Here is a 25,606-nt window from a genome sequence, read left to right on the forward strand (position 1 = left end):
GTTTGGCCTATGTTAGCCACCGTAGTTCCTTATTCTAAGATGGCGCTCCCGATCAGGGGTAATATGAAATATCTCCTTCAATTCATTCAAAAGCGTCGTTCTCCAAAAAGACTATTCCGCGTTGGACAATGTGCGGACGGAAAGGTAGTGTGTTTCAAATGCACATGTACTGTATATTAATTTGTTATTGTCCACCTTGTATATTAGCCTCGTTATTTGTTTGTGTTACCATTTCCTTTTCCAAATTGATCTTATTGTTTTAACTCTGCATTGTTGGGAAATGGCTCGTAAGTGAACATTTCACAACGATCCTCTACATCTTTTCTATTCGGCGCATGTGACAAATCAAATTTGATTTGATATTATGTTTAGACCAGGGGATAACTGTAGGACGCTGTTTTTGACAGTTCATTTTCATGAAACAGTGCTAGTTGATGCAAGGCTTCCTGACATTATCTTGTTGGGAAAATGCATGGTTTATAAACGAAAACGATGTAGTTAATGTATTTAAATTTGTTCAAAAATCCCCCCGCCGCGTAGGCTGTATTAATTCAATGTTAGTGCTATAATAATGATGATTTCGATCGTTTGCATGAGTTCTATAATAGCAACTAGTAGTTGCCTACTATTATTTTCCTAGTGGTAAAATATTGAGATTCTGAGCAATGTGGCTGTGTAGTATTATCCTGCCATTTGTCATATTTGATACAAAACGCCATTCATCCCGAACTGCTTCAATCAACTTTTTAATCCATCACTCTTCAATTTCCTAAATCGAATTATTTCTTCAATTTCTTGTCTATCATGTAATTAAGCTTTTAGCTGTGAATGTGTACAATATCAAATAAACCTAACTACTAAAAACCTTACACTTAAATAGGCAATTAATGTAGTAGTTGTTCCTGGAATGGTGGTCACCAACTCTGGTCATGCAGGCTTTTGTTCTAACTCCCCACTAATGAATTCAATCAGACAAAAGTCTGCACACTGAGTAGGCTATTGAATAAGGCCATGTGTGAAAGGCTCAGCAGTTGATATAGTCTAGTGCTTTAGACTGCTGTTTCACGAGGAAATGTGTCCAAATCTAGAGGTCTATAATTATTACATATTTGATCTCCTTAAAATGCGTAATTTATTCTAGGATCGTTTACTATTTTGAGCTTGCGCTGCACCCTTGACTTGCAATGACACGAGCCCCCTTGGATAAATGAATATACTGTTAAATCCAACAACAATCCGCGAACAATAGTTTGCGTTTTGGCACAGTAAGGATGCTAATTATTGTGTTACGACCGAGTTATTTTTTTTTAAAACTGATGTATGAGCTGTGGGGCCTTAATGACTGGCCAGTGGTACTGAGGAACGGAATGCGCGCTCACCGCCGCTGCATCTGTGTTTTGTTAAGGCTAAGTCTCTCGAGATTTTGGAGAGGTGTGTGCGCGCCGAGGCGGAAGGCTAGATGGAAGTGGAGGAACCGAAAGCATCATCACAGCAGTGCTTCATTACCTGAAATAACATCAGAAATGAAGTGTTGGTTTTCATTTGTTTAAATCTTCTCCAAACGTCGACGGCAGTGCGCAAATCCGGACACAATGCCCCGAGGTGTGATGTGCGTCAAGACATTGAGCTCGAAAAAGTGTGTTAAATCACAGAACCTCTGCAGACCAATAGAGATGAACTATAAACGGTCACTGATCTAGAGCAGCCCATTACATTTGACTTGGCCTTTTATAAATCTGAGACTATTTAACACATTTTGTAGCCATATTTTCTTAGTAACCTATCCACACATACAATTTATAGTGAGATAGTTTAACTCTTGTGTTTACACAGCTCTGTCAGTCTACAAAGTCATGGAAAATTATGGAACCTTTAAATACTAAGGTCGTATTGTTGAAGTATAGGTGTAGATCTGTATTATAGCTCAATTGACATTTAAAGGCAATGTTCCCGCATTCACGGAGACTGCATCCATGGTAAACGGTGCATCTGTCTACTCGTTTGGAAATTACCTTTAACGTAAATGGTTAAATGCAATAACACATTTTCCTTAAATCTGCAATATGTACATTTTTGGGAGACTTGACCAAATTCACATAGAAATGTGAATTATAGATCTGTCAGGGTAGCCTAGTGGTTAGTGTTGAAATCCCCGAGCTGACAAGGTAAAAATCTGTCGTTCTTTCCCTGAACAGGCAGTTAACCCACTGTTCCTAGGCCGTCATTGAAAATAAGAATTTGTTCTTAACTGACTTGCCTAGTTAAATAAATGTAAAATAAAAAATAAAATTGAAAGCAAATCTAAAAAGCAGTAGATCTGTTCATTGTGCTATTCTATGCTTCCTGCTCTTAAATTTAGTTTTGCTTTGGATTTTGTACACTAGCTGAAGATACAATATTTTTGGTTATTGAAATGATATTTCACAGCAGTTTAGATGGTAGAATAATTCTCTACAATTGCTTGTTTTGTCACATAAAGTGAAATAAGGCGAACTATTCCAATTTTAGCAACCAGGAAATGGTGGAGCGATTTCTGCATATTATACCTTTTTGAAGTATTTTGCAGCATGAGAATGTGGGCAGTTGATGCACTTGAATGTACAGCTGGCCAGAGAAGACTATAATGGTGCATCTATTTTAGGCTAGGGTGTGGTGTAGCAGAACTGATATTACATTCGTTGTTAGGGGCAGAGAGCGAGTAACCTGAGTACAGACTTGTGGCAGCAGCTTTGGGCAGCCATGATTCCTCCTAGCATTGTGTAACATGGTATTCCCTCCCTTCCTCTCTGTCCGCTCCTTAACTCATCTGTGCTCCTAATGGCTGATATCAGTCATCTCAACCCCACGCTCCAGGAAGAAGGAAGTGACTTCTAATTCGCCTCTGCTCTGCTCAGTTCCAAGTTCACTCACTGTGGTGTCAGCTAAAACCATTAGAGCAGCTCCCTAGCCCCACACAACAGGGAAAGGGGAACAGGGAAACATCATGGACTTCAAGTTGAGTACATTCATTCATTGCTCTATTTATTTGAAACTGTCAGAAAAACCCACTAATTCTCACCAGTCTCCTCCATCCAGGATAATTAGGTGTGTCAAAAGCCTGCTAGGCCCACCAATGCTTTGCAAATCAGCCATTTGTCCAAACTCCCCCGAATGTCAGCATTTTTTAAAAACTTTGATGTACCTAAACTGAATTACAGAATAAGTCTGTCTCTAATATGTCTATGTTAATACCCTGGGAGCCTTAAAAGCTTTCCAATCCCATGTCTTAATCTGTGGAGACCCAGACGTTGGACAGAAGGTCTGATGGTTTTTAATTAAGATGTATCTGAAATCGTGCTTTTGGGCCGCACTCAAGTCAACAGACGCTGCGTGTGCGTGTGTTTCCTGGCAGAGGTTGGCCCTGGCCTCAGTGTTACCATCATTATAGATTGAATCATTTATGAAGTGTCTCCAGGTTTTTTTTGGTGTGTTTATGGTATTATTATTTCTAGTCTGTGGAGTAAAATTACACCACTCCATCATTAACTCATTCAGCAATCTTTTTATAGGCACATTTAAAACACTCATTACTTAATGCAAAGGCCTATTAATGGTATCAAATGCTGTTGACAAGGACCTAATTTATCCAATGTCTTGATTTGTCCATGGTGTGCCCAACAAAGCTGTAGCTGTATCGGCTTAGCTAGGCCAGGCTCGTAGCTGTATCGTCTTAGCTAGGCCAGGGCTTTATTGGGTAGGCATTAAGCTTGGTATGATATCCGACTGTAGCCATAGCTCTGTATTGGGGTAGTCCTGTGCTGGGCTGCCTCCTAGTTATTTTTGGAGTGCTGTCGGTCTCTGTCTGCAGGGAGCACTGTTTTTGAAGGGCCTCCAGTCCCATTAATCAGCCAGGGGACCCCATGGTCTGAGCAGGCCCTGTTCCCTGTCCCGCCTCACTGACACATTCTGTTCCTCTCTCCCTTCTCCTCCCCGCTTTCTGCACAGTATGAAGCACAGAGGAACCTCATCAATCTCACCTGTCCCACACGTCAACCACAGATTTAATCAAACGCTCTGTTTGGGCACCCCACTCCTCCATCCATACCCCTCACAACCCCTTTTTAGAGAACAAATAATCTCTCTTTCACCCAGACCTACCTTCTTTCCCTCTCTGGCTTCTACGTTGCTCTCCTTCACTTTGTTAAGTTCTCTCGGTTTTTTAATATCTTCCTTCTCGCTTTCATTCTACCCCTGTGTTTTCTCTGTGATCATTCACACTTTGTGATCTGATACAGGCTATACACACACACTGCCCTATCACCCTCTAAAAGTGAGGGTGTACATTAAACACCATTTCCTGCTCAATAGCTCACTGAAGTGGGACTCTGTTGGTCGCCTGCCTTAACAGGTCCCTATACGAGAGTGGGATGGAGAGAATAGAGGGATGATGGAGAGGGGGGAGACGAAGGAGGTGGTGGGAGCGGCAGGACCGAGGCCTGTTTTAGAGGTTGGTTCAGCATGGTTTCTGTGTTTAATGGGATGCCTGGGGTGAGGGTGAACACTGGACCCTGTGTGTCTGTCTCAGTGGGAGACCGAGAGGGACTAAGGCAAATGGACACAAGGACCAGAGAGCATCTAATCCCCACCGCTTAGGCCCAGCTTGAACCTTCCCATGCTGTGACGGATCTGGTCCCACGGAGGGGCTGACGGTACCCTGTGGAGGCGGCCGGTGCCCCCGGTGGAGACTGAGAAGTGTTGAAATTGGTATGGTGGATTTGTGGCCACTGCAGGGGCCGGTCCTCTGGAAGCCCTGTGAGGGGGATGTCAGTGAGCCACTCATATGATGTGTGAGGAGAAAAGTCCGGAAGAAAATCAGTTTCCCAGCATTTTGCCCAATGGCAATCAAGCTACTCCAGTGATTCATGGTGTTGGCTGGCTGGACACAGACTTATACAGACAGGCTGCAAGTCAGCAGCCAGTCAACTCAACTGAGATTGGAAGTCCACCTAGATGAAGTAGCTCAAGTGATGTAGACCTACACAACATGCTTGGAGGACTGTCAGGAAAGCAGACTTGTTTTTGTGGTAACTTGGAGGACTTCCCTTTGGAATGCCTTTGAGAGCACAATCCTTCATTCAATTAAAAATGATTTCTCTCTCCTGTTGTAAAGCAATATATTTGTCATCTTTTAAACATTCCAGTGGAAAGATGTCACAGCACTGTACTTTGCACACAATTAATAAGGATTTCTGGCATTCCTCTTTGCACATATGCTGTGATCCACATGTGGTCTGGGGGAAACTAGGAGGAAAATTTGGGGAGGAGAGTTGTGATGTTCTGTTGAATTTAGGCCACAGGTCTTCTCTGGTTAAATGAATCATAAAGAAAACAGTTTTTCTAATTAACTGAATCTTTTCCAAAACTTCCATCGATGATTGTTGATGTTTTTCTGCTTAATAGAAGCCGTGCGTTGCATTTCTGTAATGTCATTAGTGTGGTTTCAATGTCAGATGTGATTCACTTTTTCCATCTGTGATGAGTTCTGTCATATTCCTGCTGTGTGTGTGTGTGTGTGTGTGCACAACCTCCATCCCTCCCTCAGTTTATTTCCATCATTCTCTTACACACTCACACCTGTTATACGAACACGCATCCCGGAAAGTGTCTGATTGTGGAAACATGGCCTGAAAGTATACGTAACCCTTCTAGCTGTTGGCGTTAGTCACACTCGGTGTGTAATGTAATCACCATATGTTAGATGTGGATGAAGAAACCTTTCGTCACCTAGGCTACGCTGTGGTAGGACAGCATCGTACCCCTCATAGTAAAATATGAGTAGAGGTTACCGATTCTGCTACATGTCATCAACAGGCCCACAGCGGGTGGGAGAGAGGACGAGACGCACAGAGAGAGGGCGAGACAGGTTGGGGGGGGTTTGGTTACGAATGGGAGAGGTATTCTGCATCGTTGACTATTCACCTAGCATCTGGTCATTTCAGTTCCTCAAAGAACAGCCACTTTCATGTTCAATTTTTGCCTTAATTATCCCGATATTGTCGCGTTGTCAGCTTTTAGCATACTTTCCTACGTATCTTAATGTCTTTCCTCAACTGTAGTCGCACATGTTAAAGAAAGTTTTAGAATTTTCTCTGACCAAACGCTAAACTGAGCAGAGGTGTCAGGCAGGCGTCTGTGATGTGTGAGCCTGATTACCCAGTGGCTAGTTAGCAGTTAGCGTTTACTCTGTTAGTCTGCGATTGTCTCAAATAACACCATTACCATGTCTGCATGGCTAATAGCCTCCCCCAGGGTGAGAGTAGGGGGGTGCATTTGGCATGTCAACGCGAGGTGAGAACACATGAGCCATATTCAGGCCGTCCACACCCAAATCACTCCTGACACCTCTGAAGGGGCCCTCAGCATCAATGGCTCTCTGCTGAAATTACCGCCTCAGTAATAATGACATAAGCACCCAGTTCCTTCCTGCTGGTGCTGAGTGCTTGCCCCGTACTGACCTGGAATCTGATCCCAGAGGGCTGGTCTCAGAGCAGTTATCTGATCCCCTAGGCCGAACAGACAGAGACGACAAACAGGATGGGACTGGTCTAGGAACTGCTGTTATCTTATCCCAGAGGTTGTGGAAGGCTGTCTGTCCATCACAGAAACTGATTGGGATTCCGACTACTGCTGCTGTTTGCTAAACGTACAAGAAATCCTTTGAATGTTTTGGTTTTCTGATTAGTTATGATAACCCAAAATACTGTACAATTACCTGCACAATATCTGAGAGTAAGTTGCTAAAGATTTGTCAAGATAAAGAATTTCGGGCCTCCCGGGTGGCGCAGTGGTCTAGGGCACTCCATCGCAGTGCTAGCTGCGACCGGGAGGTGGGCCCTGTCGCGGCCTAGCATCGTCCGGGTGAGGGAGGGTTTGGCCGGTAGGGATACCCTTGTCTCATCCCGCACTAGCGACTCCTGTGGCGGGCCGGAAGCTGTGCACCCTAACCAGGTCGCTAACCAGGTCGCCAGGTGTTTCCTCCGACACATTGGTGCGGCTGGCTACCGGTTGGATGCGCGCTGTGTTAAGAAGCAGTGCGGCTTGGTTGGGTTGTGTTTCGGAGGACGCATGGCTTTCGACGTTTGTCTCTCCCAAGCCCGTACGGGAGTTGTGGCGATGAGACAAGATGGTAACTACCAATAAAAAAATAAAAATAATTTCAAAGATTGCAGCTCAAGCTACACAGCAAGAGATTTCAACCCAATTTTGTTTGCAAGGTATCCAGAATTGATTTTTATGACACCTGTTTTCGCTTGTGGTGTGAAGGGTAGTGCACCGATACAATTTCAAGCACTATGTATAACCAAAACTCAGACAGGCATAGCAGAGTCAGCAGACAGTCCCTCCTAACATACTAAAGCAAATTGTTTATGCTTTTCTGCTGAACAGCAATGCTGTATAATATATTTAGCCAAGAAACCCCTCAAGTCATAAGTGAAGTTCCAGGTCCCCTTCCATGCCATCTCCGTACCGCAGTATTTGGTGCAAGCCTGGCACAATGTCATATCTAGTAGGAATGGACTAAGGCCAGAACCTAGCAGACTTTATCGATGCCATGGATCAATGCAATAAGTCAAAGCCAGACCTGAGCATGACAGAACCCAGCAGAACCAGAAACACTATTTACCCACAGATCAGAAAGGGAAGAGTGATCTCTCTCTTTTAGAGGGGAAAGGGCCCATTCCATGGCTTTAAAATAAGGCCTTTGTTTCTGATACACTTTGGTTTATGGCGATCTTGAGTATGACCCCTCTCTCTCCCAAATTTGATTTGTGCTCTGACTATATACCTACACTAAATAGGAGGAGCATTTTCTAAATTACTCTTATTGGTTTTATAGCCTGCCCTGCTTTCATTGGCAGTTTGTAGTTGTTCATGCTCTGGCCTCATTGGCTCATTTCGTTGGCTGTTCTGTTCTCCCACTGACTGATAGAGGTGCTAGCTATGGAGATAATTCAGCATCTTAATAACAGCTATCAATGACAATCAAATCTCTCTTCCACCCCAGGAGCCTCCAGGTGGGCGTGTGTTCTCAGGAATCCAGCCCACGGGTGTGCCCCACCTGGGGAACTACCTTGGGGCTCTGGAGAGCTGGGTGTCCCTGCAGAACCAGTACCCCTCAGTGCTCTACAGCATAGTGGACCTGCACGCCATCACCCAGCCCCAGGACCAAGCCCTGCTGCGGGTTAACATACTGGACATGGCTGCCAGCCTGCTGGCCTGTGGCATCAACCCAGAGACATCTATCCTCTTCCAACAGTCACAGGTTAGTCAAGACACGCACAAACACAGACCACCATACACCTGCAATAGTGTTCACCCCCTGCCCCACACACACACTGCTCTATTAAGAGTTTGAACCTACAGTACCAGTCAAAAGTTTGGACACACCTACTCATTCAAGGGTTTTTCTTTATTTGTACTATTTTCAACATTGTAGAAAAATTGTGAAGACATCAAAACTATGAAATAACACATATGGAAACATGTAGTAATCAAAAGTGTTAAACAAATCAATATATATTTGAGATTCTTCAAACATACAAGTATTATACAGCATTTTCATTATAAACGTCTTGTTAATCCAACCAGTGTCTGATTTTAAGAAGGATTTACGGCAAAAGCCCACCATGCGATTTATGTTAGGACAGAGCCTAGCCACAAAAAACCATAGACATTTTCCATCCAAGGAGAGGGTTCACAAAAGTCAGAAATAGCAATTAACTAAATCGCTAACCTTTGATCTTCATCTGGTGACACTCCCAGGACTCCATGTTACACAATAAATGTTTGTTCTGTTTTCAATAAGTCCCTTTTTATGTCCAAAAACCTCAGTTTAAATTGGCGCGTTGTCTCAAATAACATCTGGTGAAATTGCAGAGAGCCAAATCAAATTACAGAAATACTCATCATAAATATTGATGAAAGATACAAGTGTTATACACGGGGTTAAAGAAACTTCTTGTTAATCCAGCCTCTGTGTCAGATTTCAAAAAGGCTTTACGGTGAAAGCAAACCATACCATTATCTGAGGATAGCACCCCATCAAACAAACACAGACAATCATATTTCATCCTGCCAGGCGCGACACAAAACTCAGAAATAACGATATAATACATGCCTTACCTTTGAAGATCTTCTTTTGTTGGCACTCCAATATGTCCCATAAACATCACAAATGGTCCTTTTGTTCGATTAATTCTGTCGTTATATCTCCAAAATGTCCATTTATTTGGTGCGTTTGATTCAGAAAAACACCGGTTCCAACTCCCGCAACATGACTACAAAATATCTAATAAGTTACCAGTAATCTTTGTCCAAAAATGTCAAACTTTCCTAATGCAACTTTAGGTATTTTACAATGTAAATAATCGATCAAATTTAAGATGGGATAAACTGCGTTCAATAGCGGATAAAAACTAAGTGGAGCGAGCTTTCGGGTCACGCGCCCCAACCACAACAGTACACTTCACTCGACCCTCGTTCTGAACAGGGCTGCTACTTAATTTCTCACAGGAAAAACATCAACCAATTTCTAAAGACTGTTGACATCCAGTAGAAGCGATAGGAATTGCAAGCAACTGCCTTAAAATTCTAGATTCCCATTGAAAAACTATTGAAAAGAGTGACCTCAAAAAACACATTTCCTGGTTGGTTTGTCCTCTGGGTTTCGCCTGCCAAATAAGTTCTGTTATACTTAGAGACATCATTCAAACAGTTTTAGAAACTTCTGTGTTTTCTATCCACATCTACTAATAATATGCATATCCTAGCTTCTGGGCCTGAGTAGCAGGCAGTTTACTTTGGGAGCGCTTTTCATTCGGACGTGAATATACTGCCCCCTAGCCTAGAGAGGTTAAAGTAGACACCCTTTGCCTTTGACAGCTTTGCACACCCTTGGCATTCTCTCAACCAGCTTCATGAGGTAGTCACCTGGAATGCATTTCAATTAACAGGTGTGCCTTAAGTTCATTTGTGGAATTTTGTTCCTCAATGCGTTTGAGCCAGTCAGTTGTGACAAGGTAGGGGTGGTATACCAAAGAAAGCCCTTTTTGGTTAAAGACCAAGTCCATATTATGGCAAGAACAGCTCAAATAAGCAAAGAGAAATTACAGTCCATTACTTTAAGATATGAAGGTCAGTCGATCTGGACAATTTCAAGAACTTTGCAAGTCTTCAAGTGCAGTCACAAAACCATCAAGCTCTATGATGAAACTGGCTCTCATGAGGACCGCCACAGGAAAGGAAGACCCAGAGTTACCTCTACTGCAGAGGATAAGCATGAATCAGGCCTTCATGGTCAAATTGCTGCAAAGAAACCACTACTAAAGGACACTAATAAGAAGAGACTTGCTTGGGCCAAGAAACACGAGCAATGCACATTAGACCGGTGGAAATCTGTCCTTTGGTCTGATGAGTCAATTTTAGACTTTTGGTTCCAACCGCTGTGTCTTTGTGAGATACAGAGTAGATGAACGGATGATCTCCGCATGTGTGGTAACCACCTGAAGCATGGAGGAGGTATGGGGGTGTTTTGCTGGTGACACTGTAAGTGATTTTATTTAGAATTCAAGGCACACTTAACTAGCATGGCTACCACAGTATTCTGCAGTGATACGCCGTCCCATCTGATTTGGCTTAGTGGGACTATCATTTGTTTTTCTACAGGACAATAACCCAACACACTTCCAGGCTGTATAAGGGCTATTTGACCAAGAAGGAGAGTGATGGAGTGCTGCCTCAGATGAGCTGGCCTCCACAATCATTCGACCTCTACCCAATTGAGATGAGTTGGACCTTAGCGAGAAGGACAAGCAGCCAACATGTGCTCAGCATATGTGGGAAGTCCTTCAAGACTGTTGGAAAAGCATTCCAGGTGAAGCTGGTTGAGAGAATTCCAAAGCTGTTAGCCACCCTTTGCCTTGATATTTGAAGAATCTCAAATATAAAATATATTTGGATTTCTTTAACACTTTTGGTTACTACATGATTCCATATGTGTTCGTAGTTTTGATGTCTTCACTATTATTCTACAATGTAGAAAATAGTAAAATTAAAGAAAAACCCTTGAATGAGTAGTTGTGTCAACTTTTGACTGGTACTCTACATTCTGTGGTTTACAAACTGGACTAAAAGCTGAGAGTGTTTTTGTGACTTGGCGGTCTGAGCAGGCTGCCTTGGATCTGTTTCCCAGCATGTCAACAAGAGACTGAGCTGGAGCAGCAGCCATTTTGGAACGTATGTTTTATCATGGCAAGCTCAATGTTTACGTAATGCAGCAGCTTTAAAACTCGTATTCTATCACTCTGATCTTTATCTTTGTGTGCTCTGCAAATTCACAGGGATTAGGAAAACGCATTCACAGAACACCATTTACTTCAGAGGAAACAACATGAAGGGGGGATAATGATAGATTAACCATATGCACCACTTCAACAGATCAGTTTCAGGGAGGTGTTAGGAATAGAAGTGAATCATGGCATTTTATTTTCCCTGGACAGCTAAATTGTGTGTTTGTGTGTCTATCTCTGGAAATGCCTTGTCTGTTTTGATAGTGTGATCATCTGTGATTTTCCTCACACACACACACAGCCCTATTTTTATTCCCGTTTTAGCTTCATGCCACATCTTGGCAGCGAAGGGGACCTCCCATCGAACACATGAGCCGGAGTCTGTTCCACATGTACAAATACCACTACCACCCAAAGAAAACACTTGACTTCATTGAAAAAGTGGTTACAAGCCGAAATCAATAGTGTCTTAAGGGAAGGGCCCTCATCTTGAGAATGGAAAAGTGTGTGTGTGTGTGTGTGTGTGTGTGTGTGTGTGTGTGTGTGTGTGTGTGTGTGTGTGTGTGTGTGTGTGTGTGTGTGTGTGTGTGTGTGTGTGTGAAAGACCATAGTAAAGTTAGACCCTTTCTTACTGGAATAACAGCAGCAGATCGACAAAGCTGTGAGTTTTATAGGAATATCTTGGCTCCCACCCGCTAATGAAATGAAAGAGCTGTTGATCTACTGTGTAATGACTAAATCAGTCGTCCTATAATGACATAGTCCATAACATTAATAGTAGGGTCTTTGTTTCAGCTACTATGAAAAAAGATCACATTCAATATGAATGCAGTTGTTGTTCATTGTGAACCTTCTAAAAAGTATTTTATTTAAACTAGAGCCGTGTCGGTGTGTCCCTCACTCTGCTGTCATCAACCTCTTATCTCACCTTCATCGTCTGGCTGGAATTCTCTACTTACATTCATTCAGTTTAAAGTCCTGGTTTAGTTCTGTGCTGTCCTAAATTTAAATCCGACTCTTTAGAATCCATTTTAAATGGAGAGGGATGGCAGCCACTTTGCCAGTGCCAATAAACTTTAATTCTCTGAAGCAGAATTTTTCTCACACCAATGAGTTGTTGGCCAGGCCCATTGATTTGAGAGAGGACCATGTCAGAAAGAGAGAAGCATAGGATGGTTGTTGCCTTGTGCAGAGAGGAAGTCATTAAACCAGCCCTGCTAAGGCTTAGGTTATTGGAGTTATTTAATGGCTCTAATGCCTTGATACCGATGTATAATAAAGTATGGCTATTGGCTATGGCCTCTAGGGCAAAAGAGCACCTGCTAAGGCGTGCAGACTCAGAGAGGGGGGGTGGGGGGAATCCAGTGTAGTTCCTATCTCTGCCACATGGTGGAGCTAGGCGTCACCCCCACCTGTCCCCAGAGAATCTGAAAGGTTTTTAGTTACAGTATGTTTTGTAGTGGTGGAGAAGTAGCCTGGCTGACTTGACCCATGGGGTCAACAAGACTAGTGGAGAAGAGACTTTGATTTTCATTTTACAGGTAGGCTTTGTCTAACCCCTTACACTTGGCCTATAGGGATGAATTGAAATATGTATTACAGAGGAAATATGGAGGCATATGCATAACCATGCTCTCCTAACTGTCCCAATGAGGAACTAGAGCAAGCACACTTTTGGAACACAGCCCTGCATCCCCGTCTTTACACAATTACTGTTGGCGCAATCCGAAAACAATCTATTATATAACGCAATCTGAGTCAGGTGGGCATAATTTGAAAGCTTGTTCTATTGCCAACATGACTAGCTAAGTTATAAAATACGATCTTAGTGTCAGGCTTTCGCAAGGCAATTCAGAGAAGCAGATCGTAATAGAATGCAGTCATGAGTCCATTCATATGTGTGATCCATGGCAAATTTTCTTAGCAAACAGGCTCGTTCTGTTCAGGACAACCCAGAGTATAACGGCATGTCATCTTGTAACTGTACATCAGACATAGTGATCATAAATGGTGACACTGTATATTACATGTGCTTTATGATTTGGAAATGTGAAGTGCGCATTTGGACTCATAGGTGTTTGGCATGTTTGTATGACATCAAAGCGGTATTTATTATAATCCTCAACTTATCTTTCAAAATATATAGAGCCCTTATAATTTACAGCATTTCCTTCACCCAGACCTAAGACAATGTTGCCAAATTAGCCGGAGGATGGGGGCAACTTCTTGATGTGTGCGGTACTCAAGTTCAGAAAGGCTGTCAGTCAAAACCCATACGGCGCTGTGAAGCGCAGAGCCTGGGGCGGCAGGGTAGCAGAGCCCGGGGCGGCAGGGTAGCAGAGCCCGGGGCGGCAGGGTAGCAGAGCCCGGGGCGGCAGGGTAGCAGAGCCCGGGGCGGCAGGGTAGCAGAGCCCGGGGCGGCAGGGTAGCCTAGTGGTTAGAGCGTTGAACTAGTAACTGGAAGGTTGCAAGTTCAAACCCCCGAGCTGACAAGATACAAATCTGTCGTTCTGCCCCTGAACAGGCAGTTAACCCACTGTTCCCAGGCCGTCATTGAAAATAATAATTTGTTCTTAACAGAATTGCCTAGTTAAATAAAGGTAAAATTTTTAAAAAATACAAATAAAAAATGTATAGCATATTACTGTACAGACACTGCGTTCCAATTCCTGTGCTTATCTATGTCCAAAGTCTTTCATTTTTCAACCAGTATACGGATACGATTGGAAAAGACTACAGACGAACAATATTTGGGCTTCAATTATGTTGACTGACTGGTTGTGATGTCTCTCCCCCTCTTCTACAGGTCTCTGAACACGCTGAACTGTCCTGGATCCTAGGCTGTCTTACCAGTATGCCCAGACTCAGACATCTGCCTCAGTGGAAGGTACAGAACGGCTTGGGAATGCTGTGGACTTTGAAATACAGTGGTAGAACCACTGAATGAGTTTACTTGGGGACAAATCATGAGTTTTTGTAAATTATACATTGATTTCAATGGGAGAATTGTGCTGCGCTCAGTAAATGGGAGAATTGTGCTGATACGTACAATTATTTAGTCAAGTTACAAATGGTGGAAAAGTCTATGCTTTTCTTCAATCTTCCTCCATTTTCAGCGTCCTGACTATTGTTTTAGTCCTGTTTGTTTCTCATACCTCACCTGCCAGATCTGTTTTATCGTTCTCATAATGACAGTGATTTCCCTGGCCACATGCAGTTTTACTAGGATGCCAGAGGGAAGGAAGGGACAGCCAGCAGTGTTCTGGTTCCACTCAGAAAACACCTTTTGTTTACTCAACAGATGAGTTCATGTCAAACGTGGCAGAAAATGTCCCTTGAATTCAGCCATGTTGGGTTTGTGGGAGCACTCTTCACTCGTAAAGAGAAAATGCCTTCTTAAAAATAACCCAACACGTTTTTCTTTTCTTGTTCCCTCTCTCCCCCTCCTTTTATTTCTCTTCCTGCTCTCTCTCTCCCCCTCTCTTTCTATCCCCTCTCCCCAGATGAAGAGTAAACAGAGGAATGAGGGGAGTGTGGGGCTGTACACTTACCCCGTCCTGCAGGCTGCAGATATTCTCCTCTACAAGTGAGCTCAGTCTCTACAGTACCACATTGTGTGTTGCTGCTGCCTCAAATGAATAAAATATTTAAGACAACGTTTAGTAAGTTTGAGTTTTCTCCTTTATGTTCTGACAGGTCCACTCACGTCCCAGTAGGAGAAGATCAGGTTCAACATCTGGAGCTGGCTCAGGACCTGGCACGCATCTTCAACAACACCTATGGAGACTTCTTCCCTGAGCCACGTGCTCTGCTCAGTAAGTCAGCACACTGTGTGATCATTGGTTATATTTGCAGGCAGAGTACTCAACATTTCTCTCGCTCTAGCTCTCTGTTTCTCATACACGTCCAGATGCAAATATATAAACATACAGAAAGACACATGGTCAGCATGTTCTACTGATGGAGACTGACAGAAAGACACATGGCCAGCATGTTCTACTGATGGAGACTGACAGAAAGACACATGGCCAGCATGTTCTACTGATGGAGGCTGACAAAGACACATGGCCAGCATGTTCTACTGATGGAGGCTGACACAGACACATGGCCAGCATGTTCTACGGATGGAGACTGACAGACACATGGCCAGCATGTTCTACTGATGGAGACTGACAAAGACACATGGCCAGCATGTTCTACTGATGGAGCATGATAGAAAGACACATGGCCAGCATGTTCTACTGATGGAGGCTGACAGAAAGACACATGGCCAGCATGTTCTACGGTTGGAGACTGACAAATACACATGGCCAGCATGTTCTACTGATGGAGGCTGACAAAGACACATGGCCAGCATGTTTTACTGATGGAGACTGACAAAGACACATGGCCAGCATGTTCTATGGATGGAGACTGACAGAAAGACACATGGCCAGCATGTTCTACTGATGGAGCATGTTATAAAGACACATGGCCAGCATGTTCTACTGATGGAGCATGTTATAAAGACACATGGCCAGCACGTTCTACGGATGGAGACTGACAGACACATGGCCAGCATGTTCTACTGATGGAGACTGACAACGACACATGGCCAGCATGTTCTACTGATGGAGACTGACAAAGACGCATGGCCAGCATGTTCTACTGATGGAGCATGATAGAAAGACACATGGCCAGCATGTTCTACTGATGGAGCATGTTAGAAAGACACATGGCCAGCGTGTTCTTCTGATGGAGACTGACAACGACACATGGCCAGCATGTTCTACTGATGGAGCATGTTATAAAGACACATGGCTAGCGTGTTCTTCTGATGGAGACTGACAGTAAGACACATGGCCAGCATGTTCTACTGATGGAGACTGACAGAAAGACACATGGCCAACATGTTCTACTGATGGAGACTGACAACGACACATGGCCAACATGTTCTATGGATGGAGACTGACAGAAAGACAACATGGCCAGCATGTTCTACTGATGGAGACTGACAAAGACACATGGCCAGCATGTTCTACTAATGGAGACTGACAAAGACACATGGCCAGCATGTTCTACTGATGGAGACTGACAAAGACACATGGCCAGCATGTTCTACTGATGGAGAATGATAGAAAGACACATGGCCAGCATGTTCTACTGATGGAGCATGATAGACACATGGCCAGCATGTTCTACTGATGGAGCATGTTATAAAGACACATGGCCAGCATGTTCTACTGATGGAGCATGTTATAAAGACACATGGCCAGCATATTCTACGGATGGAGGCTGACAGAAAGATACATGGCCAGCACGTTCTACGGATGGAGACTGACAGAAAGATACATGGCCAGCACGTTCTCGGATGGAGACTGATGGAGACACTGACAGAAAGATACATGGCCAGCATGTTCTACTGATGGAGACTGACAGAAAGACACATGGCCAGCATGTTCTGGACTGATGGAGACGGATGACAGAAAGACACATGGCCAGCATGTTCTACTGATGGAGACATGATAGAAAGACACATGGCCAGCATGTTCTACTGATGGAGACTGACAAAGACACATGGCCAGCATGTTCTGATGGAGGCTGACAGAAAGACACATGGCCAGCATGTTCTACTGATGGAGACTGACAAAGACACATGGCCAGCATGTTCTACTGTTGGAGACTGACAGAAAGACACATGGCCAGCACGTTCTATGGATGGAGACTGACAGAAAGACACAGGGCCAGCATGTTCTACTGATGGAGCATGATAGAAGGACACATGGCCAGCATGATCTACTGATGGAGCATGACAGAAAGACACATGGCCAGCATGTTCTACGGATGGAGACTGACAGAAAGACACATGGCCAGCACGTTCTACGGATGGAGACTGATAGAAAGACACATGGCCAGCATGTTCTACTGATGGAGACTGACAGAAAGACACATGGCCAGCATGTTCTATGGATGGAGACTGACAGAAAGACACATGGCCAGCATGTTCTACTGATGGAGCATGATAGAAAGACACATGGCCAGCATGATCTACTGATGGAGCTGACAGAAAGACACATGGCCAGCATGTTCTACGGATGGAGACTGACAGAAAGACACATGGCCAGCACGTTCTACGGATGGAGACTGGTAGAAAGACATGGCCAGCATGTTCTACTGATGGAGACTGACAGAAAGACACATGGCCAGCACGTTCTATGGATGGAGACTGACAGAAAGACACAGGGCCAGCATGTTCTACTGATGGAGCATGATAGAAGGACACATGGCCAGCATGATCTACTGATGGAGCATGACAAAGACACATGGCCAGCATGTTCTACGGATGGAGACTGATAGAAAGACACATGGCCAGCATGTTCTACTGATGGAGCATGACAGAAAGACACATGGCCAGCATGTTCTACGGATGGAGACTGACAGAAAGACACATGGCCAGCATGTTCTGATGGAGGCTGACAGAAAGACACATGGCCAGCATGTTCTACTGATGGAGACTGACAAAGACACATGGCCAGCATGTTCTACTGATGGAGACTGACAGAAAGACACATGGCCAGCATGTTCTGATGATGGAGACAGAAAGACACATGGCCAGCATGTTCTACTGGATGGAGACTGACAGAAAGACACATGGCCAGCATGTTCTATGGATGGAGACTGACAAAGTCACATGGCCAGCATGTTCTACTGATGGAGACTGACAGCAAGACACATGGCCAGCATGTTCTATGGATGGAGACTGACAAAGTCACATGGCCAACATGTTCTATGGATGGAGACTGACAAAGACACATGGCCAGCATGTTCTACTGATGGAGCATGATAGAAAGACACATGGCCAGCATGTTCTACTGATGGAGGCTGACAGAAAGACACATGGCCAGCATGTTCTACGGTTGGAGACTGACAAATACACATGGCCAGCATGTTCTACTGATGGAGACTGACAAAGACACATGGCCAGCATGTTCTATGGATGGAGACTGACAGAAAGACACATGGCCAGCATGTTCTATGGATGGAGACTGACAGAAAGACACATGGCCAGCATGTTCTACTGATGTAGACTGACAGAAAGACACATGGCCAGCATGTTCTACTGATGGAGACTGACAAAGACACATGGCCAGCATGTTCTATGGATGGAGACTGACAGAAAGACACATGGCCAGCATGTTCTATGGATGGAGACTGATAGAAAGACACATGGCCAGCATGTTCTACTGATGGAGACTGACAGAAAGACACATGGCCAGCACGTTCTATGGATGGAGACTGACAGAAAGACACAGGGCCAGCATGTTCTACTGATGGAGCATGATAGAAGGACACATGGCCAGCATGATCTACTGATGGAGCATGACAAAGACACATGGCCAGCATGTTCTACGGATGGAGACTGATAGAAAGACACATGGCCAGCATGTTCTACTGATGGAGCATGACAGAAAGACACATGGCCAGCATGTTCTACGGATGGAGACTGACAGAAAGACACATGGCCAGCATGTTCTGATGGAGGCTGACAGAAAGACACATGGCCAGCATGTTCTACTGATGGAGACTGACAAAGACACATGGCCAGCATGTTCTACTGATGGAGACTGACAGAAAGACACATGGCCAGCATGTTCTGATGGAGGCTGACAGAAAGACACATGGCCAGCATGTTCTACTGATGGAGACTGACAGAAAGACACATGGCCAGCATGTTCTACTGATGGAGACTGACAGAAAGACACATGGCCAGCATGTTCTATGGATGGAGACTGACAGCAAGACACATGGCCAGCATGTTCTATGGATGGAGACTGACAAAGTCACATGGCCAACATGTTCTATGGATGGAGACTGACAAAGACACATGGCCAGCATGTTCTACTGATGGAGCATGATAGAAAGACACATGGCCAGCATGTTCTACTGATGGAGGCTGACAGAAAGACACATGGCCAGCATGTTCTACGGTTGGAGACTGACAAATACACATGGCCAGCATGTTCTACTGATGGAGACTGACAAAGACACATGGCCAGCATGTTCTATGGATGGAGACTGACAGAAAGACACATGGCCAGCATGTTCTATGGATGGAGACTGACAGAAAGACACATGGCCAGCATGTTCTACTGATGGAGCATGTTATAAAGACACATGGCCAGCACGTTCTACGGATGGAGACTGACAACGACACATGGCCAGCATGTTCTACTGATGGAGCATGTTATAAAGACACATGGCTAGCGTGTTCTTCTGATGGAGACTGACAGTAAGACACATGGCCAGCATGTTCTACTGATGGAGACTGACAACGACACATGGCCAACATGTTCTATGGATGGAGACTGACAGAAAGACAAATGGCCAGCATGTTCTACTGATGGAGACTGACAGAAAGACACATGGCCAGCATGTTCTACTGATGGAGACTGACAAAGACACATGGCCAGCATGTTCTACTGATGGAGACTGACAAAGACACATGGCCAGCATGTTCTACTGATGGAGACTGACAAAGACACATGGCCAGCATGTTCTACTGATGGAGAATGATAGAAAGACACATGGCCAGCATGTTCTACTGATGGAGAATGATAGAAAGACACATGGCCAGCATGTTCTACTGATGGAGCATGTTATAAAGACACATGGCCAGCATGTTCTACTGATGGAGCATGTTATAAAGACACATGGCCAGCATGTTCTATGGATGGAGACTGACAGAAAGATACATGGCCAGCACGTTCTACGGATGGAGACTGACAGAAAGACACATGGCCAGCATGTTCTACTGATGGAGACTGACAACGACACATGGCCAGCATGTTCTACTGATGGAGCATGATAGAAAGACACATGGCCAGCGTGTTCTACTGATGGAGACTGACAAAGACACATGGCCAGCATGTTCTGATGGAGGCTGACAGAAAGACACATGGCCAGCATGTTCTACTGATGGAGCATGATAGAAAGACACATGGCCAGCATGTTCTACTGATGGAGACTGACATAAAGACACATGGCCAGCATGTTCTACTGTTGGAGACTGACAGAAAGACACATGGCCAGCACGTTCTATGGATGGAGACTGACAGAAAGACACAGGGCCAGCATGTTCTACTGATGGAGCATGATAGAAGGACACATGGCCAGCATGATCTACTGATGGAGCATGACAGAAAGACACATGGCCAGCATGTTCTACGGATTGAGACTGACAGGAAGACACATGGCCAGCACGTTCTACTGATGGAGACTGATAGAAAGACACATGGCCAGCATGTTCTACTGATGGAGACTGACAGAAAGACACATGGCCAGCATGTTCTATGGATGGATACTGACAGTAAGACACATGGCCAGCATGTTCTATGGATGGAGGCTGACAGTAAGACACATGGCCAGCATGTTCTACTGATGGAGACTGACAACGACACATGGCCAGCACGTTCTACGGATGGAGACTGACAACGGCACATGGCCAACATGTTCTGTGGATGGAGACTGACAAAGACACATGGCCAACATGTTCTATGGATGGAGACTGACAAAGACACATGGCCAGCATGTTCTACTGATGGAGCATGATAGAAATACATATGGCCAGCATGTTCTGATGGAGGCTGACAGAAAGACACATGGCCAGCATGTTCTACTGATGGAGGCTGACAGAAAGACACATGGCCAGCATGTTCTACTGATGGAGGCTGACAGAAAGACACATGGCCAGCATGTTCTACTGATGGAGACTGACAAAGACACATGGCCAGCATGTTCTGATGGAGGCTGACAGAAAGACACATGGCCAGCATGTTCTATGGATGGAGACTGACAGAAAGACACATGGCCAGCATGTTCTACGGATGGAGACTGACAGAAAGACACATGGCCAGCATGTTCTACTGATGGAGACTGACAGAAAGACACATGGCCAGCATGTTCTACTGATGGAGACTGACAGAAAGACACATGGCCAGCATGTTCTACTGATGGAGGCTGACAGAAAGACACATGGCCAGCATGTTCTACTGATGGAGACTGACAAAGACACATGGCCAGCATGTTCTTCTGATGGAGGCTGACAGAAAGACACATGGCCAGCATGTTCTACTGATGGAGGATGTTAGAAAGACACATGGCCAGCGTGTTCTTCTGATGGAGACTGACAGAAAGACACATGGCCAGCACGTTCTACGGATGGAGACTGACAAAGACACATGGACAGCATGTTCTACGGATGGAGACTGACAAAGACACATGGCCAGCATGTTCTACTGATGGAGGCTGACAGAAAAACACATGGCCAGCATGTTATACGGTTGGAGACTCTGACAGAAAGACACATGGCCAGCATGTTCTACTGATGGAGGCTGACAGACACATAGCCAGCATGATCTACTGATGGAGCATGATAGAAAGACACATGGCCAGCATGTTCTACTGATGGAGCATGACAGAAAGACACATGGCCAGCACGTTCTACTGATGGAGACTGACAACGACACATGGCCAGCACGTTCTACGGATGGAGACTGACAGAAAGACACATGGCCAGCATGTTCTACTGATGGAGACTAACAACGACACATGGCCAACATGTTCTATGGATGGAGGCTGACAAAGACACATGGCCAGCATGTTCTACTGATGTAGCATGACAGAAAGACACATGGCCAGCATGTTCTACTGATGGAGACTGACAGAAAGACACATGGCCAGCATGTTCTACTGATGGAGACTGACAAAGACACATGGCCAGCATGTTCTACTGATGGAGGCTGACAGAAAAACACATGGCCAGCATGTTATACGGTTGGAGTGTTCTTCCACTGGATGTCATAAGGTGAATGCACCAATTTGTAAGTCGCTCTGGATAAGAGCGTCTGCTAAATGACTTAAATGTAATGTAATGTAAATGGAGACTGACAGAAAGACACATGGCCAGCATGTTCTACTGATGGAGACTGACAGAAAGACACATGGCCAGCATGTTCTGATGGAGGCTGACAGAAAGGTACATGGCCAGCATGTTCTACGGATGGAGACTGACAGACACATGGCCAGCATGTTCTACTGATGGAGCATGTTAGAAAGACACATGGCCAGCGTGTTCTTCTGATGGAGACTGACAGTAAGAGACATGGCCAGCATGTTCTACTGATGGAGACTGACCGAAAGACACATGGCCAGCATGTTCTACTGATGGAGACTGACAATGACACATGGCCAGCATGTTCTACTGATGAAGACTCTGACAGAAAGACACATGGCCAGCATGTTCTACTGATGGAGACTCTGACAGAAAGACACATGGCCAGCATGTTCTACTGATGGAGACTGACAGAAAGACACATGGCCAGCATGTTCTACAGATGGAGACTGACAAAGACACATGGCCAGCATGTTCTACTGATGGAGCATGATAGAAAGACACATGGCCAGCATGTTCTACTGATGGAGCATGATAGAAAGACACATGGCCAGCATGTTCTACTGATGGAGACTGACAGAAAGACACATGGCCAGCATGTTCTACTGATGGACACTGACAGAAAGACACATGGCCAGCATCTTCTGCTGATGGATCCTGACACAAAGACACATGGCCAGCATGTTCTACGGATGGAGACTGACAGAAAGACATGGCCAGCATGTTCTACTGATGGAGCATGATAGAAAGACACATTGCCAGCATGTTCTACTGATGGAGCATGACAGAAAGACACATGGGCAGCATGTTCTACTGATGGAGACTGACAGAAAGACACATGGCCAGCATGTTCTCCATCCTTATGGCCTTCGTAAAAGTATAAGATGTAACCAACCATGTGTGTAATGGGGCTTTGATTAAAGGACTGTTCCTGTCATCTTATCTGAGAACTAGAGAGATAATCAAACATTTTTTGGGGGGGGTGCTCTGTCCTCAAGACTTGGTGTGTGTGTTTATTCTGTGTGTGTTGAGATGAATAGATGTGTGTGTATTACAGGGCTTGTCAGCAGTTTGACACCTGTCAATCATCAGCTGCTTCTTTGAAACCAAATCAAAGATGTCCTCTTAAATCACCCTGAAACTAAGAGCTTATCAGGATATGGACCCTCACACCCCCTCTTCACCCTCTATTACCACCCCCCATGCACACTGACTTCTCTGCTCACAGCATACTGCCAGGACCTGTTTCTTATAGTGACATGATTCAAAAGGGATTCATTTGAAGCAAGGATATTATGCATACATCCATTTTTAATAAGAGGCTATAGCCATATCGCTGCCTAAACACAACCCAGCCTTAACAAGACCTATTCTCTTTCATCCCAATCAGGCTCCACGCGGAAGGTGAAATCCCTCCGTGACCCCTCCTCCAAGATGTCCAAATCAGACCCCCAGAAGATGGCCACTGTCAACCTCACTGACTCTCCCGACGACATCGTCCTCAAGATCCGCCGCTCCGTCACAGACTTCACCTCTGAGGTGACATTTGACCCTGAGGTTCGTCCGGGCGTGTCCAACCTGGTGCTGATTCATGCGGCAGTGGCGGGGTGCACGGTAGAGGAGGCAGTAGGGTGGGCCAAGGGGCTGGACACGGGAAAGTACAAACAGCTGGTAGCGGATGCCGTGGTGCAGCGGCTCACACCAATCAGGGAGGAGATTGAGAGGCTGAGGGGGGACAGGGGGCACCTGGAGAGGCTGCTGGCCCACGGAGCCCAGAGGGCCAGGGAGCTGGCTGCACCTGTACTCAAGGAGGTCCGCCACAGAATAGGCTTCTGCTGAGGGGAAAAGGGGGGGATCAAATTGCCTGTTTTCTATGGTTTGTCAATTAATGAATTTAATTTACTTCTGAATAATCCCAATCCAGAATGTGTGTGTGTGTGTGACTGGAAGATTGGCTATGGTGCTTGACTATGGGTTGTCATTTATGAGGCTCTGTGCCTTGTTTCATATTGCTGATAATGCTTTTTTTTTTTAAGAATAAATATGTGCAGTATGCTCTGTGGGTTTCTCAAGCTCTATCACACACAACACACACACACCTTCCCTTCATGACCTTCGTCAGACAGTCTGGGTAGTGAGTAGGCTAATGCCCTGTCAATAGTAGGCATTCTGCCTGTTCAGTTATGGGGTCTGGTCTATAGAAGGAGATGGAACATGGAGAAGAGCTCAGCCTCACTGTGATACTTGGATAGACTAACCTGCGATCCGGACTGCGTAGGATAATATTTTTACACTCTGTGGTTTATCCTGATATTTTCTCCCACAGTCCTGGTGATGAAAAACAAACCCTCTGTGGGAGCTGGACAAATATGGCAGAAAATAGTCTATTCATAATAGCCAATAATAGCCTACAATGACTAAGGAGTAGGCTACCAAATTTAATTTAATACATGAAATATATTTATATATTCAAGGATCTTTCAGTATAAAACGTATAATATATTTTATAAGATCATTTTAATCTAATCTAGCATGAGAAATAAAAATGGGTTTATTCAAATTTCTAATGTTTTTACGAAGGAGGTCGACTTGATTTTGTATTTTTAGTTTACCTCTGCTGAATCTCCTCTCTGATTTATATTTGATCCAGATGTCATCTGTGCCCGGAATATGTCCTGGTTTGTAGGCCTATCCGATAGTTGTGTTAAATGGAGTGTATGCCCAATTTGTCCATAGGAAAAGCTGTATTGTATCTCGATGGTATAGGCTAAAAACTCATAGGAAAATAGCCTGAACCTCCAAAGCTGCTGAAATACTCTGAAAGGACGGAAAGGCACTTTAATCCGCAACATAAGTAGCCGGACTCAGGCTACTTTATGAAGTGTTAGATGAATTTCATTAAAATAGAAAACAGTAATGGAGGCAAATGCAGGTTCAAGTATTTAGTATTAATCGTATTTGACACTAAAAACAAACATTGAGGTTTTGTATTCTTGTTTTATTTTAAATTGTTTTACTTTTGTACTATAATAGTTGGCTAATTGATTTAGGCTACTCATAAGTACTGTTCCTAGGCAGTCATTGAAAATAAGAATTTGTTCTTAACTGACTTTCCTAAAGGTAAAATAAATAAATAAATACGCCAATGGGTTTCACAGCCCTATAATGATGATATATCACCTTAAAAGGGGTTTATTTTTACGGGGTATAACATGTTGTGCGAAGTGGTACAGGAGAGTCTGACATATAACCCCTAACTTGAGTTCAGTCTTTGCCAATGAGAACCAAGAGGGGGCTAGCTTTGTTCTTCATGAAATAAAGGTAAGATGACTTGGAAAGCCCTTGATTC

The 25,606-nt window shown here is 44.5% G+C and overlaps 1 protein-coding gene across 2 annotated transcripts; it reads left to right on the forward strand.

The window, feature by feature from the left end:
* On the forward strand, positions 1-24,312 carry wars2 (tryptophanyl tRNA synthetase 2, mitochondrial). Of its 2 annotated transcripts, none has more exons than XM_046361132.1 (6): positions 1-144; positions 8,045-8,302; positions 14,134-14,214; positions 14,831-14,913; positions 15,024-15,142; positions 23,648-24,312. In XM_046361132.1, exons 1-6 carry the CDS (start codon positions 10-12, stop codon positions 24,094-24,096), a joined length of 1,125 nt encoding a protein of 374 aa, XP_046217088.1. In that variant the 5' UTR covers positions 1-9; the 3' UTR covers positions 24,097-24,312. The 2 variants fall into 2 exon arrangements, with proteins under 2 accessions (XP_046217088.1, XP_046217089.1); XM_046361133.1 differs by lacking the exon at positions 1-144 and adding an exon at positions 4,387-4,486.
* The last annotated feature ends 1,294 nt before the right edge of the window (positions 24,313-25,606 follow it).

The sequence above is a fragment of the Oncorhynchus gorbuscha genome, linkage group LG09 (assembly GCF_021184085.1).
Source record: "Oncorhynchus gorbuscha isolate QuinsamMale2020 ecotype Even-year linkage group LG09, OgorEven_v1.0, whole genome shotgun sequence".
In the NCBI taxonomy this organism is placed as follows: domain Eukaryota; kingdom Metazoa; phylum Chordata; class Actinopteri; order Salmoniformes; family Salmonidae; genus Oncorhynchus; species Oncorhynchus gorbuscha.

Coding starts and splice junctions, on each gene's coding strand:
- wars2 (XM_046361132.1), top strand. CDS start 10: ATGTTAGCCACCGTAGTTCCTTATTCTAAGATGGCGCTCCCGATCAGG. Junction 8,303..14,133: donor TCCTCTTCCAACAGTCACAG/GTTAGTCAAGAC, acceptor CCTCTTCTACAG/GTCTCTGAACACGCTGAACT. Junction 15,143..23,647: donor TGAGCCACGTGCTCTGCTCA/GTAAGTCAGCAC, acceptor CATCCCAATCAG/GCTCCACGCGGAAGGTGAAA.